The sequence below is a fragment of the Heterodontus francisci genome, chromosome 47 (assembly GCF_036365525.1).
Source record: "Heterodontus francisci isolate sHetFra1 chromosome 47, sHetFra1.hap1, whole genome shotgun sequence".
Lineage (NCBI taxonomy): Eukaryota > Metazoa > Chordata > Chondrichthyes > Heterodontiformes > Heterodontidae > Heterodontus > Heterodontus francisci.
The window spans coordinates 4,287,136-4,306,756 of record NC_090417.1 but is presented as its reverse complement, the minus strand read 5'-3'; the positions used below and the strand labels follow the sequence as shown (position 1 = coordinate 4,306,756).

General features: G+C 44.7%; 1 protein-coding gene across 6 annotated transcripts in view; it reads left to right on the top strand.

Moving 5' to 3' along the window:
- The window catches only part of LOC137357231 (histone acetyltransferase KAT6A-like), a 181,507-nt gene that overhangs the window by 97,088 nt on the left and 64,798 nt on the right, over window positions 1-19,621 (top strand). For all 6 annotated transcript variants that reach the window (XM_068023401.1, XM_068023400.1, XM_068023399.1 and 3 more), the window contains one exon: window positions 4,145-4,263. In XM_068023401.1, the coding sequence (XP_067879502.1) occupies window positions 4,145-4,263 (119 nt within the window). The remainder of the gene's footprint in view (window positions 1-4,144; window positions 4,264-19,621) is intronic.

Here is a 19,621-nt window from a genome sequence, read left to right as displayed (position 1 = left end):
CTTAAAACATAAAAACGTTAGCAATCGGAGCAGAAGTAGGCCATTCGGCCCCTCAAGCCTGCTCTGCCATTCAGTAAGCTCATGACTGATGATCTGCCTCAGCTACAACTTCCCGCACTATCCTCATATCTCTTGATTCCCTTAGTATCCAAAAATCTATCATCTCTGACTTGAATCTGCTGAACGACTGAGTAACCACAGCTCTCTGGGGTAGAGAATTCCAAAGGTTCACAAGGCTTGGCGTGAAGAAATGATTCCTCACCTCAGTCCTAAATGGCTGACCCCTTATTCTGAAACCATGATCCCCAGTTCGAGCCTCCCCATCCAGGCCAAACATTCTATCAGCATGTACCCTATCAAGCTCCTTAAAAATTTTATATGTTTCAATGTGATTATGTCACACCCTTCTAAATGCTAGGGAATATAGGCTTAGTCTGTTCAATCTCTCCTCATAGAAAAATCCCTCCCAAAAATCAGATGGTCAACCCTCTTAAGACCTTTGGTAAGGAGACCAAAACTATACAGAGTGCAGTTGTGATCTCACCAAAGTCCTATACAATTGCAGTAAGACTTCTTTGCTCTTACATGCCAGTCCCCTTGTAATAAACATTAACATGCCATTTTCTTTCCTAATTGCTTGCTGTATCTGCTTGTTAACTTTCTGTGATTTGTGTACCCTAATGCCACCCTAGTTACTCATACCCCATTATGTTTCTTAAGCTGTCTGTCCCTTGCTGACCCATTCTGCATATTTTTATCCAAATTAACGCTATGCTATTCTATGCTTTTGAATTTATCCCCCAACCCGCAATAGTTTAAAGCCGTAGTTATTTGATTTGCCAGGATACTGATCCCAGCCTGGTTTAAGAGAGTTTGTCCCAATGGAACAACTCCCTCTTTCCTCAGTATTGGTGCTAATGCCCCACAAATCAAAATTCCTGCCACCCACACCACTCTTTTTCAGCCTTAAATTTAACGTTCTGATCTGTTTGACCCTATGTCAATTTGCACGTGACTCAACGAAGAATCCAGAGGTTATTACCTATGAGTGCCTGCATTTTAATTTCGACCCTAGCTCTTCAGACTCCTTCAGTAGAACCTCATTGCTAGACAGACCTATGTTGTTGCTTCCTATGTGGACCATGACAATTGGATCCTCCGCCTCCGACCTGAAGTTCTTCTCCAGTTGTCAAGAGATGTCCTTAACCTTGGCACCGGGCAGGCAACACAACCTTCAGAACTCCCAGTCATGGCTGCAGAGAACAGGATCTGTCCCCCTGACTGCACTGTTCCCGATCACTGCCATATTACTTTTCACTCCTCCTATTTGAAAGTCCTCTTATTACTATAGTGTGATGGCCCCTTGATCAAAATGTCCACGTAACTCTCCCTTTCCCCAATGCCCCCCAATGTCTGCGCTTCCAACTGCAGCTCAACAACTGTAATTCCTTGAGATTCAGATACCTACTGCAGCTGTGGTTGTCTGTGATCACAATGCTCTGCACAATTTCCACATGCTGCAGTTGCGGCACACCACCTGCTCTGCCATCGCTTTTAACCTTGTTTTATTTATTCAATTTGTTGGTGTTTATGTAATTTTTTTATTCGTTTGTGGGATGTGGGTGTCACTGGCTAAGCCAGCATTTATTATCCATCCCTAATTGCCTTTGAACTGAGTGGCTTGCTCAGCCATTTCAGAGGGCATTTTAAGAGTCAACCACATTGCTGTGGGTCTGTCGTCACATGTAGGCCTGACCAGTTAAGGACAGCAGATTTCCTTCCCTTAAGAACATTAGTGAACCAGATGGGTTTTTACAACAATTGACAATGGGCTTGTGGTCATCATTAGATTAGCTTTTCAATTCCAGATTCATTATTTAATTCAAATTTTACTGTCTGCCGTGGTGGGATTCGAACCGATATCCCCAGTGCATTCGCCTGGGCTCTGGATTACAAGTCCAGTGGCATTACCACTGCACCACCACCTCCCCAATGTAATGAATCAACTTGGCTTGTTTTCAGTTTTTAAACTAATTGCTTGATCTAGTTTAAGTTATAGGTAGTTCAACTTAAATGCTTACCTGTAAACAAACCCCCATCCCCTCTCCTGCTGATGTGATGTCACTTTGCGATTTTTTTCCCCCCCTCTCTCCCATGCCATTGACCTCCCTCTGCTGCTTCTCTACCACGCGTCTGGTTAAATACTTGGGACCATTCCCCTGGTGCTCCTCACTGTGCTGACTCTTCTGCTTCTCTTTAAATTTTTGGGGCTGCTGCTGTGATGCCCCTCACTGTCCTGAGTCTCTGCTACTGCTCTGCTGAGCCTCAGTCTAAATTCTTGGGGCTGTACCTGTGATTATCCTTGTTCTTCCCAGTCTCTGCTGCTGCTGTGCCATCCATCAGTTTAACTTTAGTTACTGATCAGGGTACTGCTTTCCCTTAAACTGGAAATGGCAGCTTTTTGTTAATTTAAAAAAACTATAATTTCTGCCCTTTCTTCCCCCCCCCCATCACCTCCACATCATACCATATGTAATTCCCAGGGCCCTCTAATGACCTTCACTTATTCCTTTGCCTGTGCAGCTCTTCGGTTTGTCATAAAGATTGGTTCCTTGATTTTAAAAATCCTTTCTCTACAGGGGGTAGTGGTGGGGCAGGCAGAGATACGAAGCTTCCATTTTGAAAATTAAGCACTCACCATCTGGTGAATAACATGCTGCCACATCAGTGCGCAGCTGCAAGGCTGCCCTGCTGAAATGGAGTATTTTGGTTTGGTCTTTTGCTTTGGTTAAGTGTCGAAATGATTGCAAAGAAAATGTACTGAACGGAGCAAAAAGGCTATGATTCTCTCAACTAAATGAGTGCTTCATGGCAACTTTTGTCTTTGGTTACATACTCATAAGAGTATTTAATTCAAGCTGCTACTGCCTTCTGCTGTGTCTCTTCTTGCCTTTAATATTTGCTGTCCTGCTTGTTTATGTTGTATTTTTTTCCTAGTTTACATTGACTGTATTTGGCCGTTCTTTTTTTTTATCTCTGGAGATTCAGGCTTGTGTCATTTCAGTGTAATAATATACTTTGCCATCCCTGCCAGTGGTGAGTTCCTGATCTTAGCTATGCAGTATGGAGGATGCTCCAAACAGAGTTGAGGTGCTTCCCCAGTGAAAGAAAAAGGGAATTGGGAGGGCACATCAACCACCATGTTGTACTAACTACCTCCAAGCAGTTTGATCAAGAGCCAGAGCACTGGCCGAGTCTTGAGAATGCTTCGCCTCACCCTGTTGTTTGGGAAATGGTGGAGAACCAACTGAGACAGGTGAGTTTCACCAGGCCATTGGGACTTGAATGCTGAAACTTTTAGTTTGGAGTTGAGTGCTCAGCTACATGAGGTATTTGATCTATCCTCTGTTGGCTCATTGTAGGGTATCAGATTGTGGCTGTCTTGGCCCCTGCTCTAATGGAAAATGATACATGAAGCTCCAGGCGGAGCAGTAAAAATTACAAATTTCTGAATCCAAAGTAATAGACAACCAGGGCAGTTGTTAATTTTTCTTGTATTTGTCCCCTAAATTTGTTAAAATCTTTTTGATTGTTGGGCATTAATGTCACTGTATTGCTGTATTAACTTTCAGCGGCTATATTAACACATTGAGGTTGTCAGTTCCTCAGTCTGCCTCTCTGTAAGCCATGAATTATTGCAGGTAGATTTGTGAAAGGAAATTCCTTTCATGAATATAAAAACAAAATACTGCAGATGCTGGAAATCTGAAATAAAGCAAAGTGCTGGAAATACTCCAAGTCTGGCAGCATCTGTGGAGAGAAAAACAGGGTTAACATTTCGGGTCTGTGACCTTTCATCAGTACTGGCAAAGGTTAGAAATGTATAGGTTTTGAGCACGTGAAGGGGGGAGGGGCGGACAAAGAACAAAAGGGAAGGTGTGTGATAGGGCAGAGGGCAGGAGAGATTAAATGACAGATGTCATGGAACAAAAGGCAAAGGGAGTGCTAATAGTTGTAGTAAAAGACAAAGCATTAATCCAGAGAGAGTATCAAAGGTAGAATAATGAACAGCTCTGTCCAAAAGCAAAAACATGAAAAACAAGTGTCAGACAGGCATTAATATTGTTTTTTTCTAAATCTGCAGACAATCAGGACCCGTGGGGCTGCAAACGTGAAAGTGAGGATGACCAATCGCTGAACAAAGACATTGTGACGGAGAAAGACTTGGACCTATTTCAACATGTTCAGGAACTTGCACTGGAGGTAAAATGCAGTGTAGCATTATGTTGCTATAGCAGTATGCTCGTAAACTGCTCAGATTACAATTATTGACTTCAGGACAAAAGACTTCTTTTCATCTCTTACAGATAAGGCAGATATTTTAAGACTTGCAGGAAATGAAGACATGCTGAGCTGATGAGAGTAAAATTGCTTGCACAGAAAAATTTTTTCTTTGCTTTTTTGCGAAGTAAAATGGTATGCAGTACTTGTAAAATCAGAAGAAAAATGTTGGAATCAGATGTAGCAAGAATATTATCAATGATAGAATGGTTAAATCTGAAGGATTTGACTTCAAACCTTCCAGTGAGACCCACAATTGAATCTGGAGAGGAATTGTGGGTGCAAGCTGTGTGCAGCACAAAAGACCATTTTGTTACGTCACTGTTTTTTCAGCCCACAGTATGCCAAAGAGTTTCCAAAGCTGCAAACAATGGAGATTTTGAGCTTAACATTACAATTGGCCCAGGTCCAGTAACATGTTTATTGGTGGCTGAAATGAACTTTTGTCGTGGAGAGCAAGAAGTGACAGAATCAGTTTGATGTGGAATATAAAAGTATATGTCCAGAATGTGAAAATGTGCTGCATGAAAGTGTTAGTCTGTTTAGCAATATCTACATCGGTCTCGGTGCGAGTGTGTACACTGCATCTGATAAGGTTCAGAAATGCTGGTGTACAGAAAATCCATTTTAAGCCAATTGTTCTGAAAAGATTTTTTTTCACTTTTAATGTCTATTAATACAAATTCACGGAGGACATTTTAGAAGAAAGACAACATTTGAGTTTACTTGCTACCTTAAAAGGGGTTATGGCGGTGAATGAAAGGTATATCTGTACTGGTGATTCTGACCTGATTGTGGTCAAAATTTGGGGGTGGGTGTAGAGTGAAAAATGAGACCTCATCCACACACAAGGATAGAAGATGGTTAGTGGATAGCAAGGAGCAGATCACACAGAACACATTTCAGAAACCACAGACCCTTGTTTAAAAGTTCCCGTGGTGTCGCAAACTGAGTGAGCAGTGCCGAAGTGAGAAGCTCTATCACAAAGGCCCAGATATTTTATTAATCAGCTAGTTATGGGAAAACCCTTGACTTCCTGAAGCAAATTTCACTGTTAATTCTTCAAATCCTTTCTTGAGTTGCTGTTCTGGGCTGCACCCAGTTTGTTCCATCCTGCTGTTCGATCACCATTCTAACCTAATTTTGTAAAAGTGTTCAAGGCAAGGAGAGGAACCAGTTCCTTTTGAGAAAACTGTGGTGTCCTTATTGACCGCCTGTTTGTGCCAGAAGACAAGACGTATGTGAAAAATCAAAAGCAAATCAGGAGAATTGGCAGAGTATGCTTTGACATTCAGTTTTATTTATGCTCTGCATAGTTAGAGTTAATAGTGCTGAGAGGTGACCTGGCGAAAGTGGACTGGATACAGCTACTTGAAGGAAAATCAATGGCAAACCAGAGGGAGGCATTCAGAAGCGAGATACTACAGGCACAGTGTAGGCATGTCCCCAGAAAGATAAAGGGTGGCACTGCCAAATCTAGAGTCCCCTGGTTATCTCGAAGCTTACAGGGTAAGTTAAAGCAAAAAAAGAAAACTTATGATGATCACAAAAAATTTAGAGTATAGAAAGTGCAGGGGTGAAGTTCAAAAAGAAATTAGAAAAACAAAGAGAGGACATGAAAAATTATTGGCAGGTAAAATCAAGGAAAACCCGAAGATGTTTTATCAGTATATTCAGAGCATGAGGATAACTAAGGAAAGGGTAGAGCCCATCAGAGATGTACAAGGAACCTTACACGTGGATGCAGAAGATGTGGGCAGGGTTCGAAATGAGTTTTTTGTCTGTCTTCACAAAGGAGAGGGTTGATGCAGACATTGTAGTTGAAGAGCAGGAGTGTGAAATATTAGATACGATAAGCATAATGAGAGATGAAGTACTAGAGGGTCTTATATCCTTGAAAGTGGATAAATCACCGGGGCCGGATGGATTGCATCCCAGGTTGTTAACGGAAGCCAGGGAGGAAAAAGCAGACGTGCTGAGGATCATCTTCAAATCCTCAGTGGATACGAGCAAGGTGCCAGAGGATTGGAGGTCTGCAAACGTTATACCATTGTTTAAAAAGGGTGCGAGGGATAGACCAAATAATTATAGGCCAGTCATTCTGACCTCGTTGGTCGGTAAATTATTAGAATCATTTCTGAGGGACAGGATAAACTGTTACTTAGAAAGGCATGGATTAATCACGGATAGTCAGCATGGATTTGTTCAGGGAAAGTCATGTCTTACTAACTTAATTGAGTTTTTTTGAGAACGTTATAAGAAGGATTAATGAGGGTCGTGCAATAGATGTGATTTACTTGGATTTTAGTAAGGCATTTGACAAGGTCCCGCATGGTAGACTGATCAGTAAAATGAAAGCCAATGGGGACAGGGGAATGTGATGAGTTAGATCCAGAATTGGCTCAGAACCAGGAAACAAAGGGTAGTTGTCGACGGATGTTTTTGTGACTGGAAGGCTGTTTCCAGTGGCGTTCCACAGAGCTCATTGTTGGGGTCCCTTGCTGTTTGTGGAATATATTAATGATTTGGATTTAAATGTGGGAGGCATGATTGGGAAATTTGCCAACTCCAGCGGGAGCGGTGTGGGACCGCAAAGAGACGTCATTGCAGGTGATACCCTGACGATGACTGGATAGTTAAGAATGGAACCAGACGAGTGCAGTCTCACCCAGCTGGTCGAACAGGCATTAGAGGAGGATGGTGTGGTCAACCACCTCAAAGGCTGAGACAGGTCCTCAGCAGCGAACTAACAAATCATGGTAAGCAACCATATTGGTATTCCGAAGCTGATGAAGCATAAATCTGAATAAAGATTACTAATTAGTATTCACATTTACACATGAAACTCCCTTAGGAGGTAACATTTTGCCAATTTTGGCTCCGTTATCTCAGTGAGGGAATCACTTTGTGCCTCACTGAAGCATGTTATCTAAATATAGTGTTGGGTGGAGTTGATCAGGGAGTAGCCCTTTTAGTTGCATGTAAAGATGCAACTTGAATTTTGGAAGGGGTAACCAAGGATGGGCGAAGAAATATGTAGGGGAAGTGTGTTGACTTTTGACCTACTTTACAAACATTTTGTCGCAGTGTGCTTCAGGATACATAACCTGGCACTGTTAATTGTAGGAAAGTGTGTGCTGTGTCGAAAAGTGAAATAAACAAATGCCTCAGGTCCTCAAAGGATTAAGGCAAACTGCCAGTATTGTTCTGTGTGCCGAGTGTGTTTGCTTCTTTGGAAATCAGATGCTGAGCACTGATCACGTGATTGGTGTCGCAGCTGTTGCAACACTTCAGTGGCCGGAGAGTTTAACCACACTTCTTCTGTAGATAGATGAGAGTGCGAGTCTTTCTCTGTTTTTTCCCCTCTGCACCTGGCTGTAGGGAAAGGCTTTTTTTAAAGCTCAAGTACTGTTTAACATTGTGCCTGGTGCCTGTACATTTCTTTCACATTCCCATGTGCAAGCAGTTGTATTGGAGCCGAGTGGGAATGCCACTTGGAATTCAACTGCAAGAGAAGTGGGAGCATGAAGGGAGGGGTCTGATGGCCTCTGCAGTGGCACGGGTAGAATAATAGTTTCTGTTTTTGGTGTCTACTGAATGATAAATTGGTTCGGGGTCACTGGGGATAAGCTGTGTATTTTATTCTATAGGGGAAGGGAAATATGGTTGCAAATTCCTTTTTTATTTTGCTGTTATGCTCAATTGAAGTTTTCTTCATAATGCAGGATGCATCAATTTAAAGTTTCTAAGATGGTAAAGGTAAAACTAACTTGGTTTGGTTGTCTGTTCGATCCTGTGAATTTCCCAGTTTCTGAATTCAAATTTCTAAGGCTTGTATTGTTAAGTAACTTGGTCTGACTCATGGAATACATGTGGAGGATGGGGACATGAGTGCATTTAGTATGAAATAAGGGACTTCTGGAAATGAGATACAGTCAGTCCTTTATTGCTGGGAGTGGGTACACAACAGCAATGCAGGCGATACATTCAAGTGTTGTAAGCAAGGAGTGAGAAGTTTACAAGGGTTGCAGTTGTGCTCTGAACTCTGAAATTTAATCCTGTTTTCAGTAATTGATAAATATATGAAATATATGATAAACATATGAAAAGATCCACTGGTCCATCCAGCCATACTAGATAGTGTAATGATCACTTGTGATAACTTGTCCACCACCACCAGAACAGAGTTCTGACAAAGGCTGTGGAATTTACCTCCTTGCGACCACTGGTATTGAGTGGAAGGGGTGAAAATTTGACTGCGCATCTGTTTATTTGATCTCTGCTTGTTTCTGTGTCTGTTCCAGTTTCCTAGCATCATTTTCATTTGGAAGCACCCTGTTAATTACTGGCACAGTGAGAGGATAACACTGGAGTGAGGCTGGAAGCTGCATAAGCCTGTGTACACCAGGCGGATGGGATTATTAGGTAATAGGGAGTGGAAAGAAAGTGTTTTTGGCTAAATCATGCATTGTAATTGAGAGTGAGGATTAAGACAAATGGCCATATTAGTGAAATGTTGATTTATACTGTTGGAGACAGTCAGTTGGAAAATGGTGGTGATGCTGCCTGACCTCTTAAACTGTAGTAAGCCTTGGAGCCTTGTACCCAATACAATTCTCTGATCCTTCTGGATCTTATGGTGATCTCCAACTTTGCCATCATCTTTCTGCCGCACAACAGATTATGTACTTTCTCGTGGAAATACCTCCATTAGTGCATACCTCGATACTCTGGACTTCACATGTCTGGCACACCCGCTTCCAAACTTAGACACTAGTTGGCTGATGCTCAATGCCAGCTCCACCCTACCTACACCAACTTCATCCCACTACAGGACCTCTGACCTCAACTGTGGACTCCCTCCTATTGGCTTCTGTCTATTCCCTGTTAATATCAGGTTTTACGTATCCAATAATTGCTACGTAATCAAGCCTGTATAATTCCCTGTTTCCATTCACGCGTGGATTTTGGCCGCTGGTTTGAATCCGAGCCGATCAATTTTTTTTCTTTTTTTTTACTTCTTTTGTCTATGTGCCTTCTAGAGCCCTCCCTCTTGTCGCCATGCCTCCTTTCCTTTCTCCCCTCCCAGGTACTCTGCCCTCCCAACTCCTGACTCCAGTCCTTCAGTACCGTTTGACCTTCTGACTCCATGCTGCCATCCCAGGCTTGACTCCTTCTTAGGTGAGCCTGCAGCTTCCCTCTCTGCCTCTCATGGCATGCTCCGAAGGGCCATTGATGCACCTGGCTGACTCCTTACGAGCAGCAATATCCCAACTGCCCCATCCTCCTCTGTCTCTGATCTTCCCGCCCAGCGTGCCTGCAGGGGACTACTGTTACCAACCTCCTCCCTGTCCAACTCACACCTCACAGTGCTGACTCTGTAGACCAGCTGTCATTGCTCTTCTTTGTGTCTCCCTCCAGAATTTTAGGCACTTTCTGCAGCTTTGAGAATCTCGTGTTGTTCCACCTCCTCACTTCATATTGAAAATTCTCATTCTCAACTGCCCACCCGAGTACCATACAAGTTTTTTCACTGCTACATCTTCACTGCTTTCCTGCCTCAGCCTCTGCACCGAGCAACTTCTCATCCTCAGTGATTTCAACCTCCAGCTCAATTCATCATGTCCTCTCTCCTCTGAGTCCACTGCCCTCTTATTCTTCCCTAATCTCATAATCCATGTTAACTCCTTGACCCATATTCACGGCTGCGCCCAAGATCTCGTCATCTCCCGTGGTCTCACAGTTCCTATTGTATTAATCACGGAGAAGACAATCTCTAGATGCTTCTTTGTGTATTGCTGTCCACTCAGATCCCCCTTCCCCCTCCCAACCTTACTTCCTTCTCTGAATGCCCCGAGAAAGATCTCTCCCAATTCACTTACAAATGCACTTTAAAAATCCCAACTGTCTCTTTGAGCCTCTGTGCAGCATGACATTTCTGAAGCTACTGATCTCCTCAATCACCCGGACCTCCATCTTGATGCCCTACACCCCATTAAAATCATTCCTCTCTCTCACCCTGGCTATTCCCCCTCCACAACCTCAGTCCAGCCCTCGTCTCAACACCCTTAAGTCCAAGGGACGCAGACTCGAAAGGATATGACCAACAGATGGTTTAATCAGTCAGATCTGGCTAAATCACATGATAAATCACATGTCGGTCCTGCTGTTGTCTGCTAAACTTCTCATTATTTCCAGGATCACCCTGGAAAGCAAAGATAACCCCTGCCGCCTTTTCTCTACTGCAATCCGTCTTCTTAAACCCTGGCTGCTTCAGCTTCACCTTCAACAATGCGAGGAGCTCATGGTCTTCTTTGCCACTAACATTGAGCCCATCTGATCAGCTGCCTCTGTCATTTCTCCGAGCCCATCAAGCCAAACTTGCTTTCAACCTTCCCCCTGTTCTAACCCTGAACTTGCATCATTCTCTAGTTGCCTCCTATCTCCCCACATGCCCTCTCTGAGCTCAGTTTTCCCATGAGAACTAACCCCTGCTCCCTCAACCCTATTAACAACTAAACTGCTGACCACCCAGATTCCCTTCCTGGCTCCCATGTTAGCTGATATTGTTAGCAGTTCTCTTGGTACTGTGCCTCTCTTCAAATCTGTCATCATCACCTTCTCAAAAAAACCCTTAACTACTTCATCTTTACAAAATACCACCCTATTTCCAACCTCCCTTTCCTCTCCAAAATCTTTGCATGTGGTGTTACCTCCCAAATCCATACCCAGTGGTGTCAGATTTTGCTTTCCAACACAGATTTCATAGAGTCATAGTACAGCACAGAAACAGGCCTTTCAGCCCACTGCATCCATGCCGTCCATAATGCCTATCTATACTAATCCCACCTGCCTGCATTAATTCTACATCCCTCTATGCCTTGTTCATTCAAGTACCTGTCCAGATGCCTCTTAAATGTCGCTACTGTTCTTGCCTCCACCACCTCCTCTGGCAGCTCATTCCAGATACCCACTATTCTTTGTGTGAAAAATGTACCCCTTTGTTCCCCTTTAAACCGCCCCCCTCTCACCTTAAATCTATGCCCTCTAGTTTTAGTCACCCCTACCATGGGAAACAGACTCTGGCTATCTACCCTATCTAAGCCTCTCATAATTTTATAGACCTCTATCATGTCCCCTCTCAGCCTCCTTCGCTGCAGGGAAAAGAGACCCAGCCTATCCAATCTCTCTTTATAACTCAAGCCCTCCAAACCAGGCAACATCCTTGTGAATCTTTTCTGCACCCTCTCTAGCTTAATCACATCTTTCCTGCAGTGCGGCGACCAGAACTGCACACACTACTCCAAATGCGGCCTAACCAATGTCATGTACAACTGTAACATGACCTCCCGACTCTTGTACTCAATGCCTCGGCCAATGAAGGCAAACATGCCATACGCCTTCTTCACCACCCTGTCTACCTGTGTTGCCACTTTCAGGGAACTATGTACTTGCACCCCAAGGTCTCTGCTCAACAACCCTCCCCAGGGCCCTGCCATTCACTGTATATGTCCTGCCCTGGTTTAACTACCCAAAGTGCATCACTTCACACTTGTCTGCATTAAATTCCATTTGCCACTCCCTTGCCCACTTTCCCAGTTGATCTATATCCTGTTGTAACCTTAGACAACCTTCTTCACTGTCCACTATACCACCAATTTTGGTGTCATCCGCAAACTTACTAATCATGCCCCTTACATTCACATCCAAGTCATTAATATATATGACAAACAACAGAGGGCCCAGCACCGATCCCTGTGGCACACCACTGGTCACCGGCCTCCAATCTGAAAAACAACCCTCCACTACCACCCTCTGCCTCCTATCACCAAGCCAATTTTGTATCCAATTTGCTCGCTCACCCTGGATCCCATGTGTTCAAACCTTCTGGACCAGCCTACCATGCGGGACCTTGTCAAAGGCCTCGCTAAAGTCCATGTAGATAACGTCCATCGCCCTGCCCTCGTCAATCCTCTTGGTCACCTCCTCAAAAAACTCAATCAAATTTGTGAGACATGATTTCCCACACACAAAACCATGCTGACTCTCCCTAATCAGACCTTGCCTTTCCAGATGCATATAAATCCTGTCTCTCAGAATCCCTTCCAATAACTTTCCCACCACTGATGTAAGGTTCACCTGCCTGTAGTTCCCTGGCTTATCCCTGCTGCCCTTCTTAAATAAAGGCACAACATTAGCTATCCTCCAGTCTTCCGGTACCTCACCCGTGGCTAACGATGATACAAAAATCTCTGCCAGGGCCCCAGCAATCTCCTCCCTTGCTTCCCATAGCATCCTAGGATACACCTGGTCAGGCCCTAGGGATTTATCCACCTTAATGCGCTTCAATACGTCCAATACCTTCTGCTTTGTAATGTTGATATGCTCCAGGATATCGCTGTTCCCTCCCTTGAACTCACTAACTTCCATGACCTTCTCCACGGTAAATACGGACGAGAAATATTCGTTTAACACCTCGCCCATTTCCCGTGGCTCCACACATAGATGATTGTCACACTTATCCTGAAGGGGACCTACTCTCTCCCGAGCCACCCTTTTACTCTTAATTTACTTATAGAATCTTTTAGGATTCTCCTTTATATTATCTGCCAGAGAAATCTTTTCACCCTCCTAATTTCCTTCGTAAGTGTAGTCCTACATTCCCTATACTCCTCGAGGGACTCGCTTGATCCCAGCTGCCGATAACCTGACATATGTCTCCTTCTTTGTCCTGACCAGACCCTCAATATCCCTCCTCAACCAAGGGTTCCCTAAACTTGCCAGCCTTGCCCTTCCATCGAACAGGAACATGCCGGCCCTGAACTCTTCCTATCTCACTTTTAAAAGCCTCCCACTTGCCAGACATCCCTTTACCTGAAAACAGCCTCTCCCATTCAACTTGTGAGAGTTCCTGTCTGATGCCATCAAAATTAACCTTCCTCCAATTTAGGACTTCAACCTGAGGACCAGTCCTATCCTTTTCCATAACTATCCTGAAGCTAATAGAGTTATGGTCACTGGTTCCAAAGTGCTCCCCCACTGACACATCAACCACCTGCCCATCCTCATTTCCTAAGAGGAGGTCGAGTGTAGCCCCTTCTGTAGTAGGGCCATCCACATACTGCTTCAGAAAACTATCCTGGAGACACTCAACAAATTCTTCCCCTTCTGATCCCTTAGCACTAAGGCAGTCCCAGTCAATATTAGGGAAGTTAAAATCACCTCCTATTACAACCCTATAATTCTTACACATATCTGTGATTTCCCCACATATATGCTCCTCCACTTCCCTCTGACTATGGGGGGGCCTATAGTATAATCCCATCCAAGTGATCACCCCTTTCTTATTTCTAAGTTCTACCCATATGGCCTCGCTGTACATTCCCCCCGGGATATCCTCTCTAAGTACTGCGGTGATGTCCTCCCTAATCAATAGTGCAACTCCCCCTCCTCTCTTACCTCCACCTCTGTCACGCCGGAAGGATCGGTACCCCGGAATGTTGAGCTGCCAGTCCTGCCCATCCCTCAACCACGTTTCCATAATAGCTATAATATCACAATCCCATGTACTGATCCATGCTCTGAGTTCATCTGCCTTACCTGTAAGGCTTCTTTCATTAAAGTAAATGCAGTTTAGCCTACCAGACCTTCCACGCTTCCTGTCCTGCCACTGCCCGGCCTGCCGACTGGACTTGCTTGCTTTCACCTCCACATTTGCCTCAACTATCTCATCTGAGAGTCTACTACTTTGGGTCCCACCCCACTGCAAGACTAGTTTAAACCCTCTCAAGTAGTACTAGCAAACCTCCCCGCAAGGATATTGGTCCCCCTCCAGTTTAGATGCAACCTGTCCTTCTTGTACAGGTCACCTCTGCACCAGAAGAGATCCCAATGATCCAAGTAGCTGAAGCCCTCCCGCCTACACCAGCACTTCAGCCACGCATTCATTTGCCTAATCCTCCTATTCCTACCCTTACTCGCACGTGGCACAGGGAGTAATCCTGAGATTACAACCCTAGAGGTCCTGCTTTTTAACCTTCTGCCTAACTCCCTTTCTTCACTTTGCAGCACCTCATCTCTCTTCCTGCCTATGTCGTTAGTACCAATCTGGACCAGGACCTCTGGCTGTTCACCCTCCCCTTTCAGAATGTCCTGCAGCCACTCCGAGACATCCTTTACCCTAGCACCAGGGAGGCAACATACCATCCTACAGTCTCGTTTGCGGCCACAGAAACACCTATCTGCACCCCTTACGATAGAATCCCCTATCACTATTGCTCTTCCAACCCTTTTCCTTCCCTGCTGTGCAGCAGAGCCATCCATGGTGCCACGAACTTGGCTGTTCCTGCTTTCTCCTGGGAGGTCATCCGCCCAACAGTATCCAAAGCAGTATATCTGTTTGAGAGGGGGATGGCCACAGGGGACTCCTGCACTACCTGCCTGCGCCTACTACTCCGTCTGGTGGTCACCCATCCCTTTTCTGCCTGTGCAGTCATTACCTGCGGTGTGACCACCTTGCTAAACGTGCTATCCACGACTTCCTCAGCATCGCAGATGCTTCACAGTGAATCCACCCGCAGCTCCAGCTCCGTAATGCGGGTAGCCAGTCGCTGCAGATGGATACACTTCCTGCACACATGGTTGTCAGGGACACTGGAAGCAACCCTGATTTAACACATCGCGCAGGAGGAGCATATCACGGGGCTGAACTTTCCTGTCATGACTTACCCTTAGGTTAATTAGTTACTGCCTTAATTAAAAAATACTAATTATATTAGATGTGAAGCACCTTGCGACATTTTTTAATGGTTAAAGGCACTATATAAATAATATAAGTCATTGTTGTTGCATCAGGTAATTTCCCCACACTGTGCAAAGCTTGGATACAGACTGCACTGTTATTGGGAACCTGCTGAAGTGGTTAAATTAACTTGATTCCAAAAAATTGGCCAGGGCCAGCGGTAGATCATTCAAATTGGTGCAATCATGCTCTACCATACTGATGCCACAAACATGCTAAGGAGAAAAGTCTTGGCCTGGGTCTCTGCCTGGAACATTAATCTGTCGACCCTCTTCCAACATAATTTCAGACCTGCCATCTATTTATGGCATTTTCTGTTTTTATGACAGATTGTCAGAATTTTTGACCCTGCCGTGAATTTTGATCTAAAGTTGTTCATTCAGAGTTGTTTGCTCTTTGCATAAGTTGTATTGATTTTTATTAGTAGATGCAGTAGGTTTTAGTAGCACCTGGTGATACAGGACTTGGTCAATCTGAATTGTGACAGCGGCAGGTTCTCTGGCTGTGCTGGCGCGCGCTCTGTTTGATCAGTGGGGGAAAAAACATCAGTGACATCACAGGAACTCTGTGGGCTGATTGGTCAGTGCGTGGCAGCTGTTGTTGCCTGTGGATAGCTTAGATAGAGCAGAGTAAAAATAAAGTTTCATTTTAAATAATCAGTTATTACTAGCTGAATGCTACAATGAATTTGGCCTAACCATCAGCCTCAAGAAAACAAACATCATGGGACAGGACGTCAGAAATGCCCCATCTATCAATATCGGCGACCACGCTCTGGAAGTGGTTCAAGAGTTCACCTACCTAGGCTCAACTATCACCAGTAACCTGTCTTTCAATGCAGAATTAAACAAGCGCATGGGAAAGGCTTCCTCTGCTATGTCCAGACTGGCCAAGAGAGTGTGGGAAAATGGCGCACTGACACAGAACACAAAAGTCCGAGTGTATCAAGCCTGTGTCCTCAGTACCTTGCTCTACGGCAGCGAGGCCTGGACAACGTACGTCAGCCAAGAGCGACGTCTCAATTCATTCCATCTTCACTGCCTCCAGAAAATCCTTGGCATCAGGTGGTAGGACCGTATCTCCAACACAGAAGTCCTCGAGGCAGCCAACATCCCCAGCATATACACCCTACTAAGCCAGCGGCGCTTGAGATGGCTTGGCCATGTGAGCCGCATGGAAGATGGCAGGATTCCCGAGGACACATTGTACAGCGAGCTCGTCACTGGTACCAGTCCTGCTGGCCGTCCATGGCTCCGCTTTAAAGACATCTGCAAACGCGACATGAAGTCCTGTGACATTGATCGCAAGTCATGAGAGTCAGTTGCCAGCGATCGTCAGAGCTGGCGGGCAGCCGTAAAGGCAGGGCTAAAGTGTGGCGAGTCGAAGAGACTTAGCAGTTGGCAGGAAAAAAGACAGAAGCGCAAGGAGCGAGCCAACTGTGTAACAGCCCCAACAACCAATTTTGTCTGCAGCACCTGTGGAAGAGTCTGTCACTCCAGAATTGGCCTTTATAGCCACTCCAGGCACTGCTGCACAAACCACTGACCACCTCCAGGCGCTTACCGATTGTCTCTCGAGACAAGGAGGCCAAAGAAGAAGAAGACTAGCTGAGTAGTGCTGTTTGCACAGAGTGAAGCTGTGAGTTCTGTGTGGGAGATTTTTGCTGGCTGGTGGATGCAGGTGCTCTTTGGTCTCTTTCTTTTCTGCCTTTTCAGCCTCCATGGCACAGGGAAAAAAGCTAATTGCAAGTAACTGGTCAGTTATTACACTTATTGTACTTGCAATAATTGGATTGTAAAGCTAAATAATGGCAGGGCAGCTCGGCCAAGTGGAATGTACCTCCTGTGGTATGTCAGAAGTCGTGGACACACCATGTGTCCTTGACAAACCCATCTGCAGGAAGTGTCTCCAGCTGTAGAAGCTTCCGCTGCTTGAGTCACTGTGGCACAGCACGTTTCAGGAGGTAGTCAATCCAGTGCTTAAAAGAGCACAGTCAGAGAGGGACTGGATAACTGCCAGAAAGAAGAGAAGGACAAGGCAGGTAGTGCAGGAGTCCCCAGAGGGCATCCCACTTTCTAACCGGATTTCAGTTCTGAGTACTGATGGGAAGCAAGGTTCCTCAATAGAGTGCAGTGAGAGTCGTGACCGGAACACTATGGGTGACTCAGTGTGCAGGGAGGGAGGAAAAAGGACAAGAGAGCAATAGTGGTAGGGGATTCTATGGTTAGAGGAACAGATAGGTGTTTCTGTGTTTGCAGACATGATTCCAGGATGGTATGTCGCCTCCCTGGTGCAAGAGTCATGGATATCACAGAGCAGCTGCAGAGCATTCTGCACAGCCGGAGGTCATGGTCCACGTTGATACCAATGATCTAGCAAGAAAGAGGGGTAGGGTCCTGTAGGCTGAGTTTAGGGAGTTAGGAAAGAGATTAGCAAGCAGGACCACAAGGATAGTAACCTCCGGATTACTCCCAAGGCCACGTGCAAGTGAGTATAGTAATAGGAAAACACACCAGATGAATGCGTAGCTGGAGAGATGGTACAGGAGGGAGGGCTTCAGATTTCTGGGTCATTGGGAACGGTTCTAGGGAAGATTGGACCTGGACAAGCCAGACAGTCTGCACCTGAACAGGACTGGGACAAATTTTCTTGCAGGAAGGTTTGCTCGTGCTGTTGGGGGTGGTTTAAACTATGTTGGCAGGGAGCACAGTCTGAGGACAACTTCAGGGCAGGAAACAGGAGGCAGAAAATTAGCAAAATTAGTGAGTGACTCTTATTAGCAAAGGTTAAGAGGTGTGCAGCACAGGAATTTGACAGTGTTAAAGGGTATTTATTTAAATGCAAGGAGTATAGTAAATAAAGCCAATGAGTTGAGGGCACATGGTACGATATCGTTGCTATAACTGTAACTTGGCTCAAAGAGGGGTAAGAATGGCAGCTCAAAATCCATGGATATAGAGTTTTCAGGCATGATAGAGATGAGATACAAAAGGAGGGGGTGTAGCATTATTAGTTAAGGAATCAATAACAGCTTTGAGGAGGGATGATATGCTAAATGAATCATCAAACAAGACCATATGGGTGGAGCTCAGAAAAATAAAGAGGGCAACCACATTACTGGGAGTGTACTATAGACCCTGAAATAGTGAGAGAGAGATAGAAGGACAAATATGTAGGCAGATTTCTGAGTGCGAAAAGTTCAGGGCAATAATAGTTGGGGATTTCAACTACCCCAATATCAACTGGGATAGAAACAGTGTGATGGGCACAGAGGGGGCAAAATTCTTGAACTGTGTTCAAGAGAACTTTTTATGCCAGCATGTAACAAGCCCAATGAGAGGGGTCGCAATTCTAGATTTAGTCTTCAGGAATGAAGCTGGCCAAGTTGAGCAAGTAACAGTCGGTGACTATTTTGGAGATAGTGACCGTAATATAGTTAGTTTTAACATAATCATGGAAAAGGGCAAAGATAAAACAGGAGAAAAGGTTCTGAATTGGGGGAAGGCAAATTTTACAAAACTGAGAGGTGACTTGGCAAAAGTGGACTGGATACAGCTACTTGAAGGAAAATCAATGGCAAACCAGTGGGTGGCATTCAAAAGCGAGATACTACAGGCACAGTGTAGGCATGTCCCCACAAAGATAAAGGATGGTACTGCCAAATCTGGAGCCCCCTGGTTATCTAAAAGCCTACAGGATAAGATAAAGCAAAAAAAGAACGCTTTTGACAATCACTGATATCTTAATAGTTTAGAAAGCTTGGAAGAGTATAGAAAGTGCAGGGATGAAGTGAAAAGGAAATTAGAAAAGCAAAGAGAGGACGTGAAAAATTATTGGCAGGTAAAATCAAGGAAAACCCGGAGACGCTTTATCTTTGCATTAAGAGCAAGAGGATAACTAAGAAAAGGGCAGGGCCTATTGGAGATGTACAAGGGAACTTATGCGTGGATGCAGAAGATGTGGGCAGGGTTCGAAATGAGTTTTTTGTCTCTGTCTTCACAAGGGAGAGGGTTGATGCAGACATCGTAGTTAAAGAGGAGGAATGTGAAATATTAGATACGATTAGCATAATGAGAGAGGAAGTACTCGAGGGTCTGACATCCTTGAAAGTGGATAAATTGCCAGGGTCGGATGGATTGCATCCCAGGTTGTTAAAGGAAGCCAGGAAGGAAATAGCAGATGTTCTGAGGATCATCTTCAAATCCTCACTGGATGCGGGCAAGCTGCCAGAGGATTGGAGGTCTGCGAACATTATGCCATTGTTTAAAAAGGATGCAAGGGATGGGCCAAATAATTATAGGCCGGTTAGTCTGACCTCGCTAGTCGGTAAATTATTAGAATCACTTCTGAGGGACAGGATAAACTGTTACTTAGAAAGGCATGGATTAATCACGGATAGTCAGCATGGATTTGTTCAGGGAAAGTCATGTCTTACTAACTTAATTGAGTTTTTTGAGGAAGTAACAAGGAGGATTGATG